This window comes from Scleropages formosus, chromosome 7 (assembly GCF_900964775.1).
Source record: "Scleropages formosus chromosome 7, fSclFor1.1, whole genome shotgun sequence".
NCBI classification, from domain to species: domain Eukaryota; kingdom Metazoa; phylum Chordata; class Actinopteri; order Osteoglossiformes; family Osteoglossidae; genus Scleropages; species Scleropages formosus.
Window position 1 is genome coordinate 16245369 of NC_041812.1, and position 25719 is coordinate 16271087.

Below are 25719 nucleotides of genomic sequence, written 5' to 3' on the forward strand. Positions count from 1 at the left end.
CTGCTATTGGGGAAATAACATACCAGCCCATAAAATACATGCATTAAAAGTGAGTAAATACGTGACTTTATGTTAAGGTCCTCCGCATTTATGGTCTGTATTTGCACATAAAGTCGATGTTTTATGCACGTAAACATGCAATTATCGCGTAGCTGTTGTTAGATAGTCCAGTCCAGTCCAGTCCAGTTTTTCGCTCTCACTTTACGCAGTGTGTGTGCGAGAGAGAGTCTGATAGCGAGAGCGTGTGTGTGTGTCTATGAGAGAAGCACAGTCTTGTTTACGGCTCTGACTCCGCGCTGCAGACACCGACGAGGGGAAAGCTGCTTATTGAGTCGCTTTTGACCGCCGTGGCTGAGTCCGCGAACGGAATATTTCGTTTTCTTAGCACTAACGGTTAACGCGGCGCTCGCTCTGCACGCAGGACCCAGCGCGACCCGCGGAGACGGGTTCGGTGCTGCGGAGACTGAGGCGCCGAAAACGGGGTGCGATCCGTGGAAACATTTGTGTCCTAGCGGAGCTGGGCGGACAGAGCTCGGTATAGAGCCTCCGTGAACAGAGGAGTCACACTTTCATTCATTTATTTATTGAAACCGACCTCGGACGGTCAGGCTCGCCAGTAGGCTCCGTCCGTGCACGTTCAGCGCGGCGTCGCGGACTCGCTAGTCGCTTCTCCCGCATTGTTTTGCTCGGCGGCGGCGGCAGTGGCAGTGCTAACGTGGGCTAGCCGCGCGCGCGCTGCCCCCCCTTTTCAAATTCGCTCGCGAGATGGAGGTTGAGGACGCGGAGCGCCGAAGGCTGAGCGAGACCCTCCGCGTCCCAGCGGCCGCCCCCGCCGCCACGCCGCGCCGCGGCCACAAATAACACTGTTTGCGCATCGAGTTTTACACACACACGCACAAAATTGGAAATTACATTTAGGTACGGACACAGTCGCACCGACGGACTGAGGGCGCCAGAGCTGCGAGCGTTGGCAAGTCAAGTGTGGATTTGCTGGAAGCGCCGGCGATCGATCGATTGATCGATCGATCCCCCCCCAGACGAAGACCGACTGCCCCGGGAGGAGAGTGCGGAGTGTCCGGCCCCGACCGCCGCCAACAGCCCTTTCCTTCCTGCGGGGACGACACGCCACAGCCCAGTGCGGTCATTCTCCGTGATATAGGAATGAGGAGCCGCGTGACCTTGTTTCTGGGTCTGCTGGCCGCGTCCGCGATCCGCCTTCGGCCCGCCTGCGCTGAGAGTAAGTACGCGCAGCGCGCGCTTCGAGGCTCCGGCTCACCAGCTGCACGCATCATGCGCGTGAAACAAACACGTTGAACGATCACGGTGGTCTTCATCATTGATTATATTTCATTCATATACGCAGATCTGCACTGAGGCACGTGGCTGAGTTTCCCAGCCGGTGGTCTTGTACTTAGTGCGTTTGTGCGGCGGGTATAAGCGTTTAATGTTGCGTTTTCAGTCTTTGATGTGAATGAATATGTGGCGCGGGTTTGGTGCACCGTTGGGGTATGGTGGTGTCTTTTTCGGGCAGGTACATGGATAAGGAGCACAAATAATCGTAACTCGAAGGATGGCAAAATAAAGAAACGTGCAGCAAAAAGAAAAAAAAAAAACTGCGATGGAGGAGGTGTTGGTCAGTTTGCCCGCTGTGGTGGTGGTCCACGGCACAGCGCGCGCCATGCCGACATTCTTCAGACACGTGTCCATCCTGCATCTTTCCAGCGTTCAGCCTCGTTTCAAGTCGAAAAATCAAAGCGAACAGTCGCCGAGCGCGTGCGACGTCTCAGCCTCTGCTTTGAAAAGCATTAATTTCTTCACTGTGAATATATTCACAATCTATTTAATATCGGCGTAGAATGTGTGCGGTCCAGAGTACAAAGCATCCTCGGTAGCATTTGCTGAATATGTAGAAGTGAGAAATGAATCATTAATTTATTAATGTTGTTTTTCAAATATTCCAGGTTGCGTGTCATCCCATGCCGTCCAATCGCGTTCCGTTTACCTTTGAGACGGACCCCGATATGCGACGCTCCGCTAAACGTCGATTCACCGTTCGCTCGCGTGCTGTGCCCGCTATACAGTCTTTATTGAAGTGTTGGGGTGTAACATGATGAGTAAGTGGAAAAGTTTTTAATTCATTCAATCCAATCAATAAATTTATTAATCTTTCTGTAGTGGAACATTGAAGCGAAATCCTTAGGAAACTGACTCGGAGCACGCAAGACTCCAAGAGGGCCCGTTTTTTGTCCCAGTGTTACAAGTTGCTGTATGTATAGAGGCAGGCCTTGCTTCCCGGAGACGGACACGCTTTGTGACGTGTCCTCTGAGTGACCACTGTGTGTCTGTTCCCTCTGCGAATTCCCTGCAATACACATAAGTGGCGTAAAGGGCGTGTGAGGGTTAGCTCCTTGTTTGTGTGTTGTCCGTAAGGTTTGATGTCACCTGAAGCTGAAGCTGGCCTCCTTCATTCAATCAATGCGGGTTGGAACGTGCAGGTAATGGAGCCGAAGAGAAAAAAATGTAATAGTTGCTGTGTAACAGAGTCCTCCTTGTGCTTTTTCTTGGGGGCAAGTCTTGTGATGATCGTGCATGTTGGGACTAAGCGGCCCAAATTGGTGGGGGAAGTTGCCCTTTATTTTACGTTAATTAATTTAGCTGTCTCTGTTCTCCCAAGCGAATTAGTTTTCGTGTTTAGCAGGCACTTTTCTCCAAAGTGACTTCCAATGAACTCTATGTAGTGTTGTCAGCCCACACACCTTATTCGCCAAGGTGACTTGCACTGCTAGATACACCACTTACAGGGTCACTCATCCACATGCCAGCGAAACGCACTTTCTGTCTGTCACGCACAACCTATAGGTGTTTAATTTTAGAGTCACCAGTCTACCTGAGCAGCATTTCTTTGAACTGTGGGAGGAAACCAGAGAACCTGGAGGAAACCAATGCAGACATGGGGTGAACATGTCAACTCCACCCACCTCCTCTCACCACCCAGGTCCTGTGAGACAACGCTACTCACTGTGCCACGTTAAGCTGGTTGCAATTTACACATGTATACAGCAGGGTCATTTTTATTGGAACGATTAAGGGCAAGTCCTTGATCAAGGGTGCTACAGCAGTAGGCATGATGTGAGCCTGCAACCTTCAGAACCGATAATAGAAGCTTTATCCACTACGCTGTCAACTGCCCCTACGTCTGAGGCTGTTCGGCAAAGACACTGAAAGGATGGTTAAACAGGCTGGCGGTACAGCGATGTACACCCAGATACCCTGTACCCGCAATTTCCTGGAGCATTTCTGAGAAGGCCCTACCCAAAATGTAGGATAATAGCTGCGCATTTTGTGGGATTATGATGGATTTAAACAAGTTAGTCTTACACGAATTGGCCGTGTTTAAAGAAACACACGCGTCTCCTTCATCGAATGAGAGATGCAGGTTTGCTCCTTGGTACGCTGATCAGGCAGTAAGAAAGGGGTTCCACCCTCTATGTCCGTGTTTGGTTTTTACTGCGCTGCACACAGAGACCACTTGTGGTACGAGCCCCATAATGTCACTGAGGATGTTTTTGTCACCAGGATGTGAAAAGGGGCTTCAGGTTGCTGATATTTATTTCCATTTTCTCCGTGCAGGAAATGCATTTAAGATGACCGAAATGCAAAACCATGTTGGTCTCTGGAAAAATTACAACAAAGAACATTCATGTTCATGTAAAAACTGGCACTGCTAACGCCGAACATCTGCCGCTGCATGAATTAAAAGTGTCGTAGGATGTTCAGACCCTGTATCGCTGAAGAAGTTTAGGAAAATTGATAATACTCAGTGCAGTGGCTGAGAAGCTGGATTTATCAACCAAAGGCTGGGGGTTCAAGCCCCTCTCACCAGTGCTGCTTTTGTACCCTTGAGCATGGTGCAATACCTGAACTGCTCAACAAAATACGCAGTTATTTAATCGGGCCAAATAGTGAAATACTGCAACAAGTGGTTAATGTGATAAGGAGCACAGGCTATGATCAATTATGGTTACTACATTATTTGCAAGTTGAGCAAATATTGATTAGGGATCTTGTCTTGCTGTCTGTAGGGTTTAAATCCCACTTTGCCTTTAGTACCCTTGAACAAGGTTCTTACTGAAGATTGATACAGTAAGAGTATCCAGTAAAGATGAATAAATAATTGTGAAGTTTATCTGACATTGTAAGTCACCTGGGTCAAATATATTTTATTTATTTAAAAGTAAATTAAGTTATATATTTTGTAAGCAAGTACAGGTTACACCTGTTCGGAGTGCTACTGTATTGTATAAACAAAATTGTATTTTGTTTTCAAAGTCAATCAGAAGCCAAAATTTCAGAGTTCACTTACCTAGCAACAAAGCTTTTTTTAAAAAAAAAAAAATTTGAAAAAATATCTAAAATTGTTCATAAATGTTGGCGTAATGGGCTGTCAGGAAACGGGTATTTTCTAAAAACTACAGCCAATATCCCTTCCAATAAATGAAAACTGAATCTGAGATATTTTTGTCGTCGATGGATGAATTTATTACTGACGTGAGCGCTATTTGGAAAGATTTCATTGTAATGATGATTTCTGTGTATCGCAAGGAAAATATTTTTGTTTTGTCACAAATTGACTCACAATTGACTAGTAAAGATTTAGCTAAGCTGAGCCCTTTTCCCCAGAATGTTGGACTTGTGTTCGGGTGCTACTTGTATTGGCGTGTAAGTGCAGTACATGCGCTTTGCGTGCTAATTAATAAGAGGGTTTAGGTGATGAGTATTTGTTGGCAGGACTACTAGTTGCTGCAGTGGTGGTGCCACGAGTGTAAATGCCAGGCACATTCATGGCAGGACGGGTTAAGACTGACTGCGCTTGTTCATTTCCACATGAATGGGAGCTGTGCTGAGGTCATCGAGGACAGTGTCCCCATGTGCGGGTGAGGGGGCGTGTTCGTGCGGGAACGAAGACGATTGTAACGTGAAGCAGGGCTCCGGACTGACTCCCATTAGCATGTGAAAGGCAGAGGGTGCTGGGGTTCACTTCCGTGCCGTCGTTGCCGCACTCTGGGCAGCGCTGCGGGTTTCCCGGCGCCCTGCCATGAAGGACAGCCTCGCCTTTAATGGCTCATCGCTATAAGTTGTCCTCTCTTTTCGTGTCTATTTTATTTTTTCCTTCTTGTTTCTCATCTTTAGAACTTTGAAGATTCAAGTGGCCTTCGTTGCATGAAGGAAAGAAAATGCGCTCTTGCTTTAACTCTGAAGTGACATTGCTGCCCGTTCTGCGCTGTACAGCTCAGTTTGACGCTTTATTCGATTAACCCTTCGGATATACATGTATATATTTTTCATTGTGTTTTGTGCCTTATTGGTACCACAGTGGGGACGCGGTAGCGCAGTGGGTTTGACTGGGTCCTGCTCTTCTGTGGGTCTGGGGTTCGAGTCCCGCTTGGGGTGCCTTGCGACGGACTGGCATCCCGTCCTGAGTGTGTCCCCTCCTCCTCTAGCCTTACGCCCTGTGCTGCCGGGTTAGGCTCTGGCTCCCTGCGACCCCCCGCATTGGACAAGCGGTTTCAGATGGTGTGTGTGTGTGTGTGTGTGTGTGTGTGTGTGGTACCACAGTGGAGGGGGGCTCCGTCATCAACGGATGCCTTCCCGATTTATGGCTTTCAGTCACCATGTGTGAAGGCATCGTGTATGATTCACCTTTGCCACCTTCTCTCCTAAAGGTCTGACATTTGAATTTTCCAGTTGACTGATCTCAAGTGGACTTCGTGTCTAAACCTGCCCACCTTTTTCACATTTTTCAGTTCACTGTGTTTAAAATAACACCACGTCTAACATGGACACACGAGCATGCTTTTCATTACACGCATTAAAGGAGACGCGCGTCCCTCTTTAAGCAACCGCTCCGGACGGCGCTAAAGACGTGACCTCGCTGGAGTACAACCCTATGGGAAGTTATGAATGACTTGGTTCAGCTGTGGAAATGATGTACATTATGATGTAATGGGGCTCCTTTTCCAAGAAAGCCATGTTTTGTACGTTGTTAGTTTTAATATCATGGTCAGGCTTATAAAATGTTATTAACAAACCTTTCAAGTGTCACCACAGTAAAATTTCCATTCCTTTGCTTCCAAGCATATGGGGGGGGGGGGGAAGACTTCCTGATTCATCAGGACAGAAAAAAAGCCAGATTTTCAAAACGGAACATGTAAAAATACATTCAGAAGTGAGACAGACTCGTTTCTGTTGATTGGGAGAGGGGGAACTCTGTGAACCGTGTGTTTTATTTGGGTTTTTCTGTTCAGTCCAGTGGTTTCAGTCCAGACGGGCAGTTGGAAAGATCCTCCTATCTGAGTGTGACCAGCTCCCCCAGACAGGGAGGAGAGGATTCCTGTTCAGGTCAAAGGCAGTCATCTTGTTGCCCTTCTCTGCACGGCACTTGGCCAGATGTGTAATCCTCTTCAGCTGTGGGCCATGATAAGTCAAACAAAATATTACAGCCGTCGCTGTGTCGCCGCTGGTAAATGTGAAAGAGAAAAACACTCCACCCCTCAGTATTTGCAAGTATTTCTGTCGGGGCGAGTGTTTATGGTGAGGCATGCAGACGGTGCTGGTATGCCGCCGCCCGTATTGATTTGGCCGCAGGCAGGGGGGATGGAAGCAGCTGTCGCTGTGGCGACTGCTCTTGCCACGACCAATAACAGGAGGGAGGGTGGCAAGGAGATGGCCTTGGCGCCTCTTCGTGACCTGCGAGGGCTTCCGCCGCCCGCTCCATCTCCGTAGCCTTGACGCGTGTTTTATTACGTCGTCGCATCACCGTGTGTCTGCTTCGGGCTTAGTCGCCTGTGCGACTCCATGCAGGCTTCTGAAACTGTGTCACCATAACCTCTTTTAAGAGAGCCCCGTCCCCTCCTCCCTGACCCTGCGTAATTGGCCGCCAACTTGACGACCGGTGTGGCTCAGCTATTACTCTACACACGGTCGCCGTCTGCTCCCAAGTTATCGGCTGACGTAGGTTTAATAGCGCATGTATGTGGCACCATTTATGAGATGATGGCATCTCATGGTTAATGAATGTGGCCAAAGCCAGATTGTTGATCAAGGGTTTGCTTGTAGGTCTGTAAACTGCGGAGGGCATTTAATCATTTTTATGTTCTCGTCGAAAGTGTCTTAACATTTCCGAGCTGTCGAGCAAAGCACAGTATAATGACAGCTCTGGAGAAGAGTGGCTTTACAGCATTAAAGTGTCAGCAGAGTTTGTTTTGATAACCCACTTGATTTGTATTGAACAAGTCATACATCTTCCCTTTTTTTATTGCCTTTTTTTAATCCCCCGTTTCATATTTGGGAATTTTGTAGCGTTTCCTGTTGTGAGACTTTAAAGTCCTATTTGTGAACGTGAAGTAGTATAGCAGAATAAATGTTAAGTTAGATCTCGACGGTGGTTTAAGTTGAGTTTGAAGTGCTGTTTTTGCTGCATTTAAAAAGAAAGCCCGGCTATATGAGGCACGTGGGCTCCGCGGGTCAGAGAGCGACGCCGAGTTTTGCGTCCTACAGTGATGGCGCGAGTCAGTGCTGTACAGGAATCACTGAACATTACCCTTCTCTTATTTCTAATAGGAAAATAACATAGGAAGACTACTTTCTAATGCTTGTTTGTGCTATTGAAATGGGAACAATAGAATGCCTGTTCTACAGCAATGATCCCATGCTAATGTTGCCATAATGTTTTCAATAAAAAATAATTAGTGGTGATTTCTTTGGCCACATACTAATCTGCATAGAAAGGTCAATGTTCCATAGACTAGTTTTTCCTGGTCTGACTGGTCACATCTTGAAATCCTTAATCAGTGGTTTATGTTTTTTGACCTATAAATACATCAGACATTTTCTCATTCTGTTGCAGCCATAACGTGAAATGGGCGAGAGCGTCAAAATTCAGTATTTCATCAAAAAACAGTATTTCCTAGGGCAACGAAAGTATCCCTGCAAAAAACTGCAGTTTTCTGGAAAGTATTCGTCCAGGTAGGTTAACAGGCGTGGTTACAGCTATTATTTGTCGAGGTGCATTGTCCCGGTACTTTTCCTCACGTTGAGCTCTGGCAGGCAGCAGCATCAGGGAGTCCTGGTCTGCAATTCATCGGTGCGCAATGGGCCAAACTCCCCAGTTGGCTTTGAAGTGCTCGTTTCCGCTGTGGGTGCTTTCTGTGAAAGGGCAAGGCTGGGTTATCAACTGTAAACAGGAGATGCAGCATCTCATTACCCTGCTGGTGATAGTGCTGTTTACTTAGCCGAGCGAATATGCTGAGCAAATGTTCTTGGCGGGCCCGTTTCTGCAGGTGTCCTACCACCGTGTCGTAAACAGCACGCGCAATCTGGAAGGCTTCCCTTCAGTTTGTTAGCTAATCAAATGTAGAGATCGTAACCTCGACATCGTTTTACCCCGTGAAGGTACATACCGTATTTAGTGGGGAATCGTATTGTTTGTTTATTGGGCTACCGGATAGCGTGATGTTAAGCGCTGTTGACTTGGAATAGACCAACCTGGATCAAGTCCCTACTTCTTGATCAAAGTACTTAGCTTGAATTGATGCAGTAAAAGTGACCAGTTGTGCAAACGGCACAATCGTTTTAAGTAGCTTAGTCTAGAAAGCTAACATTGTAAATTGTGTTGCTGAAAGGCATCAAGTGCATGGCCAAACGTAATGCAGTGATGGTTTGCTCTCTTTTTCTTCTTCGAGGTGTGCTTTGCTTTTGGTCTTTTAACGGTGAGCGGATTGGTCAGGTAGGAATGAAATTCCACCGTGGTTTATAGCTTTAAGCACGGTTGTGTTTGATCCCTTTCCAAGAAAATGATAGGAATTCCTCCTATTAAACACTGGTAATGAGAAGAGCAGAATGGGACTCGGTTTGATTAGTCTAAGAACATTAATCTCTCTCTTTCACGAACAGCACCAGCCCACCATGCCAGTATGATCTTGTTTCCAGTCAGATGACCGAGCCCCTTTCTTAATTTGAACAAATTTCCCTAAAACATTTGTCTTTGCTAGATTGTCAGGTTTTGACATTACTGACCTTTTTTAAATGTAATTTTTGTTGTAGGTTGACCCTTTAAGAGTACCGAGTACTGTTTTATTATGGCGTTGTTTTCCCTTACATTAGTTGGCCATTCTTCTTTCGGCAGAGCAGAATATTTCAGCAATACTGGTTTGAGATGACACACGCACATTTTCTGAACCGCTCGTCCCAGACGGGGTCGCGGGGAACCGGAGCCTAACCCGGCAACACAGGGCGTAAGGCCGGAGGGGGAGGGGACGCATCCAGGACGGGACGCCAGTCTGCCGCAAGGCACCCCAAGCGGGACTCGAACCCCAGGCCTACCGGAGAGCAGGACCCGGTCCAACCCACCGCGCCCCCTGCTTTGAGATGACACTTTTTAAGAATAAAGAGTAAATCAGTGGAAATGAAATGGCGGATCAGTGGAAACTGGGCAGCTGGTAATGTTGTTTCTGAGATAAATCATTAAAGAAATGATGTCTTACAGCAATAAAGAAATGCAAAATGGAAATATTTTAACAAATGGTGCCGTGATCCTTTTTTTTTTTTTTTTTTTTTTGTCTCCACGTTCTCATTTAGTTTCTGAAACTTAAGGCAGTATAAGCCCTTTTCTGATTATTTTTTACCCCGTTACATTATTATACATCGTTAATTTACGGCCAATAAGCTTGTTGGTAAAATGAAGAGGTGATCAGAGCCTGAAATCTACACTGAATAATAAATATGTGCTAATATACACAGAGAGAGTAAGCCATATAGATCATTTTAACTTTGAATGTGTGTGAAATGCACATACAGTTCTATAAGTTTCATTTGAAGGTCAGTGGGCAGCCCGTTCTGTTCTTCAGGTGGGGTGTGCGTAGTGTGTGTGGGAGTGTGTGCATGTGCTCATGCATTTGCCTCAACCTGTCATCCAGGCATTTGCCAGTACTTGGCACACAAGTGCCAAACAAAAGCCTTAACCTGAATGTTTCACGGCACAACCACGTGTTTTCGTCTGACTAGGTTTCGACACAAGTAGGGTTGTGTTGTTTTTACGTTGCGCAAATGAAATGCTTGCATATCTTCTTGGAAGACTTCAAACTGCCAGCTTTGTCTTTTTCTGTTAATAAAGATAAATTCCTTTTTTTATTATATACTTTACCCTAAAGGAGAGGATAGGACCTGCCAGGGTGTTGTCCCATCGTTGTCTATTTCCCGTAAATCTCTTTGCCGTCATGGTTTTTCTTCTCCGGTTTGTGCATTTTCACTTTTTTTTTTTTTCTTCAGTCCATGTAACCAAGGGTTGCGTAAAACCGTCAATGGGGAGGAGAAATGGTTGATTTAGAATAAGTGCAAAGTTTATGCTAATTTGTGCACGTTTCACTAATGTCTGAAGAACCCGACCTGCTCGTGCCCTCCTGCGTGCCGGTCTATGCGCATGTGCGAGTGCGAGCGAGTGAGCGAGCTCACGTCCCCCCTGCGGTTGCCTGGCACTCTAAAGCACTCAAAGGAAAACATGTCTGCTGAACCCACTCCAGCGGCGCATTGCGGCCGAGCTCTGGATGCTCCAGACGTTTTGGATGCTTGCGCTTTGTGCTCGCAGGGCATGCCTCCCTCCTAGCCTGGCCCAAAAAGTACTATCGTAGGATAACCTTTGCTGGGTCCAGGATGGCGAAGAATCACTGTCTATGCCGCATGCCTTGCTTGCGATGCAGTGGTTGAGGATGATGCTTAGGACACACTCCTACATGAGCAACGTCGGTATGTTCAGAAACAACACCTTAACCGCAGCGGCTTACTTGAAACTTCCTCGTGCCCGTACTCCGAGTCTTCCACCTTGCCGCTTCGTTCCTTTTCTTTCTCAGCAGTTTTACTGTACGTGCGTGCTCTTTGTGCTCGTCTTTCACCACTGGTGTGCTTGCCGTGCGCTGCTGTAAAACTGGGCAGTTTTCCCCTGCGAGAAATGAGGTATCTGTCAGTGGTTTGCTCCTGTTCTTTCATCCCATGGTCACTTTCAGCTTTCGTCATTGGCAGCTTTTCGCCAACAAGCTTGCAACACTCTTAAGCAGTTTGTTGTGATGTTCTGGCTCAATGACAGGTTTCAGTTTCTTCGAAATGTTAAATATTTTAGTCTTTCCAGCAAAGTACCAGCATGTGCTCCCAAGCGCTACGTCTTAGCAGGACCACAGCTCTGCCCTCTTTTCCTTGATGGGAAAATGAAAAAGAGAGAACTTGGTCATTTATGTGCATTGAATTAATTTTAGTTTCGTCCTTTCTTAAGGGACATTTAGGAGCCTTTTTTTTTTTTTTTTTAAAAAACAATTCCTAACCAGACATGTGCACTTGATTGCTGTTTGGAACGATTCTTATCTGGTGTTACTGGCTGCCTGGTTTTTGCCTTGCAATGCACTGTTTGTATTGGAAACGCTGCTAGCGATTCTAGACCCCCACCCAGAGATCATTTACAAAGCACAGCAGAATGTGGCACAAACAGTTTATCATGCAATAGGTATTTGATGAAATTACTAGTTCTGTTAAACAGACAGAATTTTTATGATGTGGGCAGCAAATCACATGGTTCTGGTTACGGGAAGTGTTGTAACATGTACATGTACAGTTGATTAAAATCTGTTAAACTGAGCCATATCTGGCTACTTGGGGGAAAAATCATAGGCAGTACAGTTAAACAACAAATGTCCATTATATTGGATGTTTTCTTATAAGCAGTAAAATATAAGGAATGATAGAGATGTGATTAGGTTGGTTGAAATGGTTCAGAAAGGAGTACGCACACATCATCTGAACCGCTTGTCCCATACGGGGTCGCGGGGAGCCGGAGCCTAACCCGTAAACACGGGGCGTAAGGCTGGAGGGGGAGGGGACACACCCAGGACGGGACGCCAGTCCATCACAAGGCACCCCCAGCGGGACTTGAACCCCAGACCCACCGGAGAGCAGGACCCAGTCCAATCCACTGCGCCACCACGCCCCCCCGCCAGAATGGAGTAATTTCTGTCGAACATGCTTACTTCCTACCCGGTCAGTTTCCTTTGCTGCTTGAAAGTGGTGCAAGCAGTTTCTCACAACTAGGGTTTGGTATGGCTGTTTTGGCAGGTGGCAGGAGCTAATCGTCAGTTAGAACTTAAAATTTGAGTTTTAGGAAAAGTAGTCAAATGCCAAGAGCTTTCTTCTCTCAAAGGCATTTTACTTTTACATATGTCTTTACTGCACACAGTTTTATTCATCCGTTTCATGTTTTATGTATTGTTTAAACACGGTGATTTAAAACCGTAATTTTTAACCCAGGTATTAGTTCTTGCTTTCAGTGTGAAGACATTTTGGTTGTTATGGCAAAACTGCACGCTTTACTTGTGCAGCATTAGGGAGGCACTTTTCCCTAATGCTGTTACAGTGTCGTCATCGCCCCCCCCTCCCCACAATTTTTGTCCACTGGCCCGTTGCGTTAACAGTGGCCTTTCTAAACGTGAACCTAAGAAATCGCGAGGGAGAATCCTTGAAAGCGGGACCTGACCCTTCGAGGTAACTCAAATGCTGTGTGTTTTCTCAGCTGAAAAATAATCATTACTACTTTCAAAATAAAATGGAGTGTGCTTCCTTTGTTTTGCTTAGAACAAAATATTACCCCAAATGGATAAACTATACATTTTTTTTTAAACGACGAATCACATGTTTTAAGCATTATTGTAAAGCTATAATAAACAACTTTCAAATATACACACACACTTTCATTTTTTTTTTTTTTTTTTTTTTTGATTTCATAGTAATTCCCAGACCTAGTAACTGTACTCTTGTTTTTTCAAGGCTATAATACGTTCTGCTTCTGCTGTTGGGCACAATTAAAAAGATGGATTACATGATTTTACACATAAAATCTGGCCTTTAAGTGAAGATTCAAGCTGAATCCCTCCATTCAGCACTGTCCCTTCTGTCTATGCTTGTTTGTGGTGGATGTTCATGTGAATTTTTTTTTTTTTTTTTTAAATGTATATACATACACACAGTCTCTAGGGTCAGCTTAGGTAAAGGAATGTCACACTTTCAGTTGCACTCACAGCCCAGTTTTCCCTGAAATACACAGGAAATGTGTCAAAATATTTACACTTGTTTGTAAATGGGAATTGACAGTCTGCCGTCGAAAATGAGCTGGGCTGCACTAGCTTTGAGTGACTCCGTAACTATTTGTCTCATGACGAAGCGAGAATGCCTGTCCGCAACGTTTGTTTCAACTCTAAATGTTGCTCTACAAAGTGGGGATAAAAACGGATTTTTTGTAAAAATGAGGAATATAAAAGAAAACATACGAAATGAACCTGAACAAATTACTATCTCGTAGTGTGTTTCACCGATCTCTTGTTGTAAACCAGTTTGATGTTACCATGGTAACACTTTTGACATTGGTGTGACAGCAGTATTCTTCTTGGAGGAAAAAACTAACTTATGTGACATGCTAGTTGGTAGTCTTAGTGGTGGTTGGAATGGTCTACAGAGATTTTCTTGGTAACAGTAGTTATATTCTTCCCTTCTCAAGCTAAAGTCTTATATCTGCATTTTTTTTTTCCCCCCTCCTAGTTTGTGGTCCAAGCATCGACATCAGAAATGACATCAGCGAATTCAAGCGACTGGAAAACTGCACAGTGGTGGAGGGCTACCTGCAGATCTTGCTCATCGGTGACAAGACCAGCAATGTCAGTCAAGAGGTCTTCCGTACTCTCAGCTTCCCCAAGCTGACCATGGTCACCGACTACCTACTTTTGTTCCGCGTATCAGGCCTTGACAGCCTCAGCACGCTCTTCCCCAACCTCACAGTCATCCGTGGCCGCAACCTCTTCTACAACTACGCCCTTGTTATCTTTGAGATGACTAGCTTGAAGGACATCGGCCTGTACAGTCTGCGCAACATTACTCGGGGTGCCATCCGTATTGAGAAGAACCCAGAGATGTGCTACCTGGATTCCATCGACTGGTCACTTATCATGGATGCAGAGTTCAACAACTTCATCGCTGGGAATAAGCAGTCAAAGGAGTGTGGTGATGTCTGCCCTGGTCTCATGGAGGATGACCCTCAGTGCATCAAAACCAATTTCAATGAAAACTACAACCACCGTTGCTGGACCTCCAACCACTGTCAGAAAGGTAGGTCATGGTCATCGGTGACCTCTCTCTATTCTCTACCTTCTTAAGTGGCTCCTAACAGTCCGGCCAATCGGGCTGCGCTAGATGTAGTGCTAAGGCTACAGATGCCTGCAGAGCTATTGGAAGGGCTTCACTGGAGAACTAGAGCTAGGGCTGTGGCTTGAGATGGCGGTACAGCATAACGCTACTGCTGCAGTGAGAGTGAAGACTAGCGCTCTACTGGGATTTATTTCCGAGGATTTATTTCCGTCTACTGGTTCGACATGATGTCTGTTTGTTTGTTTTTCCAGAGCTTGGGCAGATCGCTGCTCCAATAATTTAGGTATTTGGCACTGTTTATCTTTCCCAGTTTTAATGCAGGCCTAGCAGAGGTGACTTTCATCTAGGTAGGTGGGTTTTGGCTCCAGCATTTATTATGAAATTCTGCATTTCTCTTTGGTGAACAAGCACTGTGAATCCATGCTGTGTTTTGGAGTTGGTCCTGTTGAGTCGAAGGATTCTTGGTGTTCCATCTTTCATCCATTAAAACATTTATCCTCTGTTATTATGACTTGTTTCCCAGATTAGATTGTTAGTGAGTTTTGTGTACTTCCTTGATTTAAACTGGTGCTCACCCATTGGGGGTAGAAATAATACAGTTGTCTAATGAGATGTAATACAACAGTAACTGCCAAGAGTGAAATGAGATTAGGTAAATCAAGATACAGCTTGTATTGACCATTTTTAGAGTAAAAAATAAATACTTGTATGTTTGGATATGATATTCTTAAAACGCTTAATTTTGCTCTTCAGGATCTGTGTTTCTGCTGTAGTGGGGAAGGGGAGGCACATCAGTGGGTCTCCTTTGATGTTAAAAAAAAAAAAAAAAAAAAAAAGCATGGTGGATGAGTGTCAAGGGCTGTGGATCTCGGTACAGGGAAGCCATTACTGGATGAATGTCAAGGGGTGTAGTGGTCCTGGTTCATGGAAGTCATTGGTGGTTGACTGTCAAGGAGTGAGTTTATCTTGGTGCTAAGAAGCCATTGGTGGGTGTTTACAAGGTCTTGCTTTGGAATGTACAAGTTGATTTGGGTTCCAGTACTGCTGGGGCCACAGGGAGAGTACTGGGGGAAGACAAAGCCTGAGAGAAGCGGCATGCTTGTAGGCAAGGGCATTGATGCACCCCTCAGCCTTCGGACAGGCAAACGGCCTGAACGCAGCCTGACTCGACATACTAGAGCCTGTCTCTTCCAGACCAGTTCTTTTTTGCTCAAGGATGCTGTAATGGTGGGCAATTATTCTGCGTGGGAACGATGTGCATTTCGAAAGCCTGTTTTCCACATCTTACGGTGAAGTTTTCACCCCAGCGTATAGTCTTTCTAGCAAGTCTTGAAAACAAATAATGGAAAGTTAGTTTCCTTAGTGACCGGTTGTGTTTCTGGAGATGGGAAGCAGTGTTTATAATTTCCTCCCCCCACCTCTTACATCCTCTTCTAATTAACAGAGGATTCAAAGAGGATTGTTTCGGGGTTTTTCGTTTGCTTTTCCCTAATTTATTTCTTTTGGTGAAATCCAGCTGATGGTGGACCACTGTTGTGGTAACCTCAGGACTACGTGCTTTCTTCCCACAAAGTCCCCATCCCATCCTGCCCCGAGCCTCCTGATCAATAGCATTTGCGGCATATCTCTCTTGCCTCTGGAAGGGCCTGTGTTTGGCGCCCGCTGACGTGCGCAACATCTGCTCTCTATGTGTTGTGAGACTTAGGAATCACTCAAAATAAATGGGTGCAGGCAAAACAAATACAAAGCAAACAAGATTTGTGTAGGAGTGTGTTATGCGATGCTTTGTAATGGTATTTTAAGTGAAGTGTGTTACGTTGCTTGAGCACGTTGTCAATTCCTGACTCAGATGAATATAAATTCAGAAAATCTTGTGGCTGTTCCAGGAATGTTTATCTTATGAATTTTCAAAGCTTTCCCCTGATGGTTTGAAATGTTTGCCACAAAAACAGGCCTCCATTTCCCCATTTATCTGCGCAACATTTTTTTTTTTTTTAAAAAAAACATATACAAATGTCTGTGACGTGAAATAAACTATAGCTTTAAAGTTTTCCATTACTTTTGTGTCTAAATGAACAATAACAGATGTCTTGGGGAGGAAGGGTGTTTTTGAACCGTGTCTGCTGCTTGGCTGAGCTCTGCGTCTGCTCCTAAATACTCATTAATGGGAATTCTCTCCTGCGAGCGCGCGTCTCCCCTATTTGCGCACGGTCCCCATAAATCCCGAAACAAAGCCCGAGTCCCAGTAGTGATTGATGCGCGCTGCTTTTGGGAATTTCTGTGTTCCCTGAAACGCAGACGATGCGCAATTCCAGCATGTGCTTTTTAGCGGATAGCTTTTTTTCTATTCCACTTCCAGTCTTCGCAGAAAGTTGAGGGTTAAACACACAGCCCTGTGTTGGAAGTCCTTGTAGGGTTTGTGTCCTTTCAAACAAAGAGATCTCATCTTCAAAAGCCCCAGAAAAACGCGGCAAGGAGGGGAGGCATCTGGGAGCTTTCTTCTGTCCCATTTTGCTTTGCTTCTGGGGCCTTTCAGCTGTTAGTTATAATGGTTTTGTGAGCCTTGTTCTCTGTGGCATTGGTCTGGGGGGGGGGGGAGGGAATCGGAGAGAAGGACGACATGTTAAGGCCTCCTGAAGTCTTTTTGGCTCCTCTAAAGTAAAGTGTTCCGGAGTTCGATTGAAGTTTATGTGCAAGGAGAGCTGAAAGTTCAAAGGCGTAAAGATTTGCGGCTGTGGGGCAGGTAGTCGTGGGCTCCGTTGTCGAGCTGCCGCCGGCAGCGGGCAGAATAACTTGTAAATAAATCGTTATTTTGTCTTTACGGGTGAGGCTGGGCACCGTGATCTGCCGACAGATCGCCGCGCGACGCTGTTTTGGCCTCTACCTCTGCCTGAGTTTAGTCTAAGGGATGTTGCAGCACCAGTCATTTAGTCTCGATGATGGGCAAACACTATACCGCTACCCCCCCCCCCCCCCCCCCCCCCCCCTTAGTAATTGCCTTGTTTTTCATGAACCCAGATGTTTCTTCAAGGGCTTGCTGTGGTTTCCAGTGAGCCCAGTCCAGTGTGTTCCCTTTTCCTCTCTCTAATTACTTAGCCAGGGGCTGCTCATCCGCTGGAGCCTGGCTTTGTGGTGCCCGGCGCGGCTCCGTTGTTTTCTAAGGTAGCTGCCACATTCCTCTGCTTGTCCTCTAATGCTCACTCCCGATTGGTCGTGCAACGTTCCGGAATGCACCACCTCTCCGCAATTGGACTTTTTAGATGTGGAGGCAGGTCTCTGCAGAGATGGCTTTGTAAATCTTTCGAGTAGCTCAGCTGCCTTGCCGCATTGCCGATTATGCTGGAAATCACCGTTTCCGCGTTTAGTTCGTAACGTGTAACTCGTTTACCCAGTATCTTTAAAAAAGAGGCACTGGATACTTTTGCATAGAATTAATCAAGGTTTTGTTTTAATTGTTAAGATAAGGCAGCAAGGGCTTCTGGGCCTGCCTGTACCATGCCAGACAAGGGACTGCTTGTTGTGCCAGCAGTTATAACTCTCTGTTGTGTACTTCTGTGGCTGCATTCGGTGCGTTTCGTTTTGGGGAGGGAGAAGTTGGCCTCTGGGCCTCTCTGCTTTCTGAATGGGCTCAGTTTACCTCCTTCAGTGTAAACGCTTAATTATATTCTGGACAGGAGAGGTACAGGAATCGGGAACTGGTCTTTACTCTGTAATCTGATGTTCGTAGGAAGACATGAAATATGATTTCTGGAAATATTTCATTGGTGCCTGCTTCGGCTTTTACACAAGAGGTGGGAGCTTTGAAGCGTTTTGCATTTAACCTTCTGATAGCACACCAGCTATTAATTTTTAAGCTATACTCGCAATTATAAAAATACATTTTGGAAATTTGAAGGCGTGAAGTTTGGGTTTGTCTCCCAAATGCTTTGTTTCAGTATTTCAAAGGGTTTGCGCTTTGCTGTTTTTGTGGCCATCTTCTCAGGAGTTCCCTGGAAAAGAAAGCACTCCTTATTAATGTACATTTGGGTCATATTTGGGTCATATTTGGGTCCCCCTTGTAGCGCACCAATAGAGCTTACCAGCCCTCTGGCTCCAGTGAATCTCGTTGGAGTCCAAAGAAAGTAATGCACTTCTGATTAAACGTTTTGTGAACTTTCGATTTGCTTCACAAAAATGAGCTTGGCTAAGCGTGGAAAAACTGTTTAAGTGCCTGCCTTTAAGGGTGGCATGACCCGACTGGAGTAATTGGCTGCCCACTATTGTAGTAGGTAGGCTTCTGTGGTTAATGCCGCCTTTGTCTTCGTTGCTGGGTCCGTGGGTGACGCTCAACACCGCTACCAGTGAGAGCAGCAGTGAATTAAGGAAGCACAATGTTTAAGTGACCGAGTGCGATACCCGTAGAGGGTGCTGGGAACGTAGATGGGGGCTGCTGACTGAAGAGTTTGGGAGTCTGAAGGAAAATGTCACAGAAATGCCAAGCGTTTCCCTGGGGCGGTGTGTGCTTACAGCACTGAGGTGGAACGTAGACCTGGGCTTAACACCTTCTCTCTTCCAATTTAGAGTTTACTTTTCTCTGTACGGACAGACAGATGCAGGAGATCATGTGTGTGTTGTGGATCAGTGACTGCTCTTTGTGCTCTGTCCTGCTGCGAATGGCTGATTGTCCTTCAACTCAGTGTTTCAGGTTATGGCCCATCACTTGAGTTCATGCAGTCAAGGTTCCAATGCATGTACCCCAACATTCATAGGATGAGTAACAGGAATGTGTGCTTCGTTTTTGCCCTACGAGTGCAAAGTGTACAGTGCCTTGCAAAACCATTGAGACTCTGAACCTGTATTCTTATTTTTCTGAATCACGAATGGTACACGGCACACTTCCTTTTCTGTCATATTTTATTACAAAACACTGCCACTACCCTTAAACTGAAGGATTGTGGTGGCAGCATCATGTTGTGGAGCTGCATTTCATGAGCAAAGACTGGGAATCCTTGCTAATCTGAATGAGAAAAATTCAAGGAAGTACTGCAAGAGGACCTGCTTCAGTTTGATTTTGGAAAAGGAACTCCTTGAACACGACAGTGATTCTAAGCACAAAACCAAACCAAAACAAAACTGGAATTGCTTAGGAGCACAAAGGTGAATGTCCTACAGTGGCCCATTGAAAGTCTTTATTTCATCCCTAGTGTTCTTTAAAAATTGTGGTCCACAAGAATCATCCAACCAATCTGTCTAGAATTATGGGCAGAAATCACCCCTGAACAGTGTGAATAACTGGTACGTATACTGTATACTCTAAAATATTTAAATGTTTTATTGCAGAAAACAATGGCTTCAGTACTGCAGATTTCAATGTATAGTTTGTGGGTGAGTCAAATGCAAGAATTGATCAAGGGACTGAATACTTTTGCAAGGAACTGATAGTGCTCAGCTTCTGTATGAGTAGCATCTCTACATTGTCAGCATTTCTGAATGCTGCTATTCAGTGAGACTCAAGGTCATGCCTAAACATTTTTGTGTTTGCCTTTCTATTTAAACATTTAAACATAAACATTTATTCATTTAGCTGATGCTTTTCTCCAAAGCGACTTACAATGTTAGTCTACCTAAAATTATTTACCCATTTGTAGCACTGGGTTATTTTACTGGGGAAATTTTTAGGGTAAGTACCTTGCTCAAGGGTACTACAGATAGAGGTGGGAATCAAACCTGCAACCTTTGGGTCTAAAGGCAGTAGCTCTGACCGCTACGCTACCGGCTGTCCCATATTTATCTCCAGACGTGTAGAAATGTTTTAGTTTTACGCATTTTCACAGCGAGACTATTTAATCTACCAGTTTGGGAAATTTCCTCAAAGAAGTACCTCTCATTGTGTTTGAGCACATAACCTTTTCAGTGTCTAGTGCTTGTAGCACCCACGCAACCTGCCGTGCCCTGGACTTGAGGGATATGACATCAGTATGGACCAGGGTCTACATACTTTCTGTCCTGCCTGACCTCCCTCTAGTCAGATTTACTTGACCTGACACATTCATTCTGCTTTCGTATGTTTTCAGCACATCCTGTTTAAATATGGTTTCAGGAAGGGGGTTTTTTTTTTTTTTTTTTTTTTTTTTAATGCCGTCAGAAGGGCCCCTCAGTGTTGCTGTCTTTCTCTGTTTATTAACACAGTGGTATGATCTACTTTGTGTGTGTGTGTGTGTGTGTGTGTGTGTGTGTGTGTGTGTGTGTGTGTGTGTGAGAGAGAGAGAGAGAACACGAGAACATGTTGTTTCCAGCAGATGTGTATATGTGCTTCAGAACAGTTTGGCCAAGGGCTGCCGGTGAAAGGTTCTCGGTAGTTTGGTCGGGGGACGTGGGTTTGTCCCTTTAAGTGACATATAATTAGGTAGAAATTCTTGCTGGCTTAGTCACAGCTGTAGGAAAGGATGGTTGGGGTTGAGCCATAGGAGTCTGAGGGGTGAGAGGCTTGCTGAACTATTCCCTAAGAATGTGCAAAAGAGTAATTGAGGGACATGGGGTGAAAGTTGGTGGTGTTTAGAGCCACCACCTTGCACTCAAAACTTAGATCAAGGTTCAAATCCATGTCAAACAGTACCCTTGATTAAGGTACATGCCCTGAACTGCTCCAGTGAAATTTACCGAAGTGTATAAATGGGTAAAGTACCGTAAGTAGATTAACATTTTACGTCACTTTGGAGAAAAGCATCAGGTAAGTAACTAAAGGCTGGTAGAGTTGCGGGCAGACAGAACTGCTAGGACTGTGATTAGGCATGCTGAGTTGAAGTCATGAACTGAAATTGTGCTGGTCCTCACCAGTTTATATGGGGGGAGGAAACATTCAAGGGTTGTACTGTAGGTCAGCGCTGTGCCCTTTTGGAGTAAGTGATTGGGAGGGCTCTAGGATTTGTAGTTCTGTAATGTATAGCTTGGGGGGTGTGGTGGCGTAGTGGGTTGGACCAGGTCCTGCTTTCCGGTAGGTCTGGGGTTCGAGTCCCGTGTGCCTTGCGATGGACTGGTGTCTCGTCCTGGGTGTGTCCCTTCCCCCTCCGGCCTTACGCCCTGTGTTGCCGGGTTAGGCTCCGGCTCCCCGCGACCCCGTATGGGACGAGCAGTTCCGGCAATGTATAGCTTTGTCCCATTGAATGCTTTGAGGTTCTCACCCTGGCCCCCTCCAGTTTGTGGATGCTCCTGCGTTTGGCTGTAGAACCTTTGTATTGTTGCCCTCCGTACCCTCAGTTAACCCCACTGGTTGGTTGTTTCCTGCTCGATTCGTGTAGAGAGCCTCTTGAAACTGGGAAGTCTCTCGCTGCAATCACTGGGAATCCCTACTTTCTTGCAGTTTTGTATTTCTTGAGTGTAATTTTGGTTTTACGGCCTGACGGAGTGCAAAGCGTTGCCTGAAGGGACTTTTAAGCAAGCCTTTAAGTCAGCAGGGCCTGCAGACAATGGAGCCACAACCTGTGGGTTGTGTTTGTGTCCTGTAGTGCTGATGTGCACCTCGCCAAGTCAAGGTATTTTAATGACCAACTGTTGGCAAATCATGCATTATGCCCAGTTGTGCTGCTTTGAACATTTTTTTTGTTTAAATTAGCCAGACAGCCAATTAGCCACGACATCCTGTTCTCCCAAGGTCCGTCATGTTTAGGGATACGGCACAGCACCACTGTTCCATCTTGTATGTACGTTTGTATTTTTTTATATTAGTCTCTACATAAACAGTGTACACCTACCACTTCCAGCGTTTCTGGGAAACTGTCTCTCTCTGTTGTATGTTGGTCTTTTTTTTTTTTTTTTTTTTTTTGTATTGTTCTGCTTCAGTTTAAAAACTTTAAAATAATTGTACAAATATGTCAAGCCTGTCATTGTGAATTACAAATTTAAGACTGTGCAAGAGCAGAGGTGAATCTGGAGCGAGTCTCTTTGTTCATTGATGGCAAGTCATTATTTGGGTATACCTTGTCTATTTGTCTGGTTTTCCTTCATGGGAAATAGATGCAAGGTGTGTGTGTGTGTGTGTGTGAGAGACAGGAATCAATCCAACGGAATGTACACACTCGCATGCTTTCTAAGGGATCAAGGTTGGGATTTGTATGGATATCAACCATAAAGGAGACAAACAACATTCCTCTCCGCACACACTGTACACACACACACACACACACACACACACACAGCCTGACACACTGAATGAAATTTTTACCTATAGGATGTGGTACTCCCTTATTATGCTGCTTCTCCTGTACCCAGGCCTACAGCCTGCGTGGTGTCGGCCTCTGGCTGGCACTGCAGCGGGCGCTGATTCATACAGGCCTCGCTCTCCCAGCGCTCATTCATAAAACGCATGGTGCGGCGCGCTTCAGCCGGCCTGTTTGGCCCCGCCCCGCCCCCGCAGCTCCAGCCCTTTTGAAGGCAGCGCCAGGAAGATAATGTGCCGTGGCCCTGAGTAAGCTGGCGGAGAGCAGGGTAATGCCGCGGGGCCCACCGTGTCGGTTAGAGAGTGTGTGTGTGTGTGTGTGTGTGTGTGTGTGTGTGTGTGTCTGATGTCCTCAAACTAAGTACTGCATGTCTTCATGCTGTGCCTTAACCAGCCCCCAGTTCTCTGATGCTTTTACCTCCCTTTACTTTTTCTTTCCCTTTCCTTCTCATTCACTTCATCTCTGGCATCTATGAATTCTGTGAGGATTTCAGAATTTCTTGTATGCAGTAAATATGCCATTATTGTCGCTGCAGTGGACATTGTGCATAGATTTAGGGCTTTTCAAGGTAATAAAAGAAAAAAAAAAAAAAAAAACACACCACACCTTTTTGGAGCAACTTGGTTTTGGCATGATGCTCGGAAAACAGGACCAGTCTTCACCCAGAATGGCTTGATGTAATGAGATGGCTAAGGAGTTGCAGTAATCATTCAGTTTACTGGTTATAATAACACAGACCTGTGGTGTTTGGGAACGGAGGAGAGTGAATGTCGGTGCTTATTTACACAGGCATGGAGAGTTAACTTTTTATGGACCTGACCATGCCGGACAGATGAAAGGACATAATAAAATTACAAAGGAAATTGTGGGCCTAATTGAAAGAACTCGAAAGAACACACAACCCACTTGAACCCTTTTGCTAGCGAAACAACACGCGCTGCTTTATTCGATCGTCGGCGCGCTGCGGGTCACCGTTGCTCGTTCATCTGAAGAGCGTCACGCATTTTAGACGTGGCAGCTGACTTGTACAGTGGGAATTGGAGAGAGGGGCTTGATTTAGCCCTCTGACGCTGCGCCTGTCATACGCACCCGGCTCCACGATTAGGCCTACGAGTGTCATTTAGGGTCGCTTGCGGTGGAGTCACCTGATCTTGCTGTCCTCTGAAGCTCGCTTGAACTGTGGAGTGTCAGCATGCACGGGACTGACGGGTCAAAATGAATTTAAAAACGTTCCCCGTTTTTCTGCCTGGATGACCTGCATTGAGATGAGAAGAGTGATGACAAAGTACAGCATCACTGTAGCAGGTGGCTTAATTAATCGTCTTTACATACTGGAGGGCAGTAGGTGCAACAGTAGTCAACGCTGTTGACTTCCTGTCAAAGTACTAGGGTTCAAATCCTGCTTGCTGTTGTGGGGTTCTTGAGAGAGGTGCTTACCCTGAATTGGTTTAGTAAAAGTTTTCTCAGCTGTATAAATGAGTAAATAATAAGTAGCTTGACATTGTAATTCACTCTGGAGAAAAGTATCAGCTCAATGGATAAATCGTACTTCTCCTATTATGGAACTTAATGAAAGAGTATACTGGAAAGAATTTTTTTATTTTTTTCCCCTTCAACCATGACTTGAATATGAATTGATTAAACTGAAAAATTAACAAAGTTAACAAAACCACATTTAAATAGGGGAAAAAAGAGAGAAATTAACTCTTGATCCTTCAGGCACATATTTCTAATATCCATGAAAATATTTCCAAAAGATCAACGCGATACAACAAAGAATTTGAATGCAGTGATTGTATCCTGGAGATAGTTGAAATGCTTTGTTAAGTAGTAACTTCCTGATGCGCTGGCTGCGTAAATTGATTAAAGAAAATGTAACTCAATAGTTTTCATTAAGTTCATTGGAAGGGTCGCTTGCTACTATATGTTTGGGATGAGACCTACACTTTCAGCCTCCATTGTCAGATATCACGAAAATCCTTATTTGCAACAACATGAAAACATCAGATTCAGCCCAGCAGAGTTTACAATACATTTTGATCATTATTGATTCCGTTACATTGCTCAGACTTTCCCGTGAGCCGTGTTGAGCGTGAGAGGGGAGCAGATGCTGCCGATAAGCTCTGGTCTCCAAAGCGAAGAGCTCTCTACTCTTGCGGATCCAGGTAGAGCTGTGATCACACTGGGGAACTGGCGCAAAACAGCTGGATGTCTGGGCAGCGGTCCTGCTGGCAGGGGGGTTTTGCAAGGGGTGGCACGCCCACCTGGGCTGTTGGGAGGGGGGTGGCGTTTCCTTTACTCTCCAGAGTGTGCCCGTCTGATTTAATTGCCAACTGAGTCATGGCTGTCAGCATTCTCTATAATGGACGCGGGGACCTTGGCTGTGGGGGGCCCCTCTCTCTCCTTCTCTCTGTCCCAAATCTTGCTGGGCAGTTTGGACTAGGACCACAATTTTGTTCAAGGTTGCACGCATTTTAGCAAAGCTTGGGGTCTGTACTTGAGGGTAAGAGTCTGCGAAGTCAGTTTTCCCCTTGCTTCATGACACTACAAAGATGTCGCAACCAGCACGCATTTGTTTTTCTGGAACCTCCCAAAGCTCTTTGGGAAATCTGCAAGCAAGCAAGCAAGCAAGCAAGCAAGCAGTTATAATTCAGGTGAAAACAACATGCCGTTTATTCGTGAATCACATCCGGCATCAGTCCGTCTCAAGCTGGGACACTGAAAGACATGAAGATATGCAAACTCAATTAGCGGTTCTTGATTTACAGTCATGCTCAGGAAAAATGAGGGTTGATGCTGAAAGTGGCTGTTGCAGGAAGCGCTGTGGCAGCAGCACCATCTAACTCATGCAAAAACTGCTCACACAATACAAATGCCAGAGTGTTCAGCGAGAGCATGTCCCTAGGACAGGTGGGCAGTCACCTGGCCTTGGACCTTCATGAAACTGTCTTGGAAGGTGTGCTTCCTCTGTTGCCTTCAGGCTTTTTTCCTCCGTGCTTATTAAAGATGTATCATTATTATTTCTAATGCTACTTGGAATGTATTTTTCCCCAGTACTTTATATTGAACACTCTGAGGCAGTATGGAGCACCCTAAAAGTGGTTTTAGTTAAATGGTGAGGAATATGGTGCTTTACCCCGGCAGGTGTAGACAAGGGATGGCTCGACGGTACAATGGGTAGCGCTTGTCCCTTGCAGCACTTGGCTTGGGACTGTGTGGAGTTGACATGTTCTTCCCATGTTCATGTGGGTTTCCTCCAGATTCTCCGAATTCCTCCCTTAGTCTAAAGACA

General features: G+C 45.5%; 1 protein-coding gene across 1 annotated transcript in view; it reads left to right on the forward strand.

Annotated features, from left to right (window-relative positions):
* The first annotated feature begins 228 nt into the window (after nucleotides 1–228).
* Nucleotides 229–25719, forward strand: part of igf1ra (insulin-like growth factor 1a receptor) — an 87172-nt gene continuing 61681 nt past the window's right edge. The window contains exons 1-2 of the mRNA XM_018739380.2: nucleotides 229–1237; nucleotides 13630–14193. Coding sequence (XP_018594896.2) covers nucleotides 1162–1237; nucleotides 13630–14193 — 640 coding nt within the window. The 5' untranslated portion in view covers nucleotides 229–1161. The remainder of the gene's footprint in view (nucleotides 1238–13629; nucleotides 14194–25719) is intronic.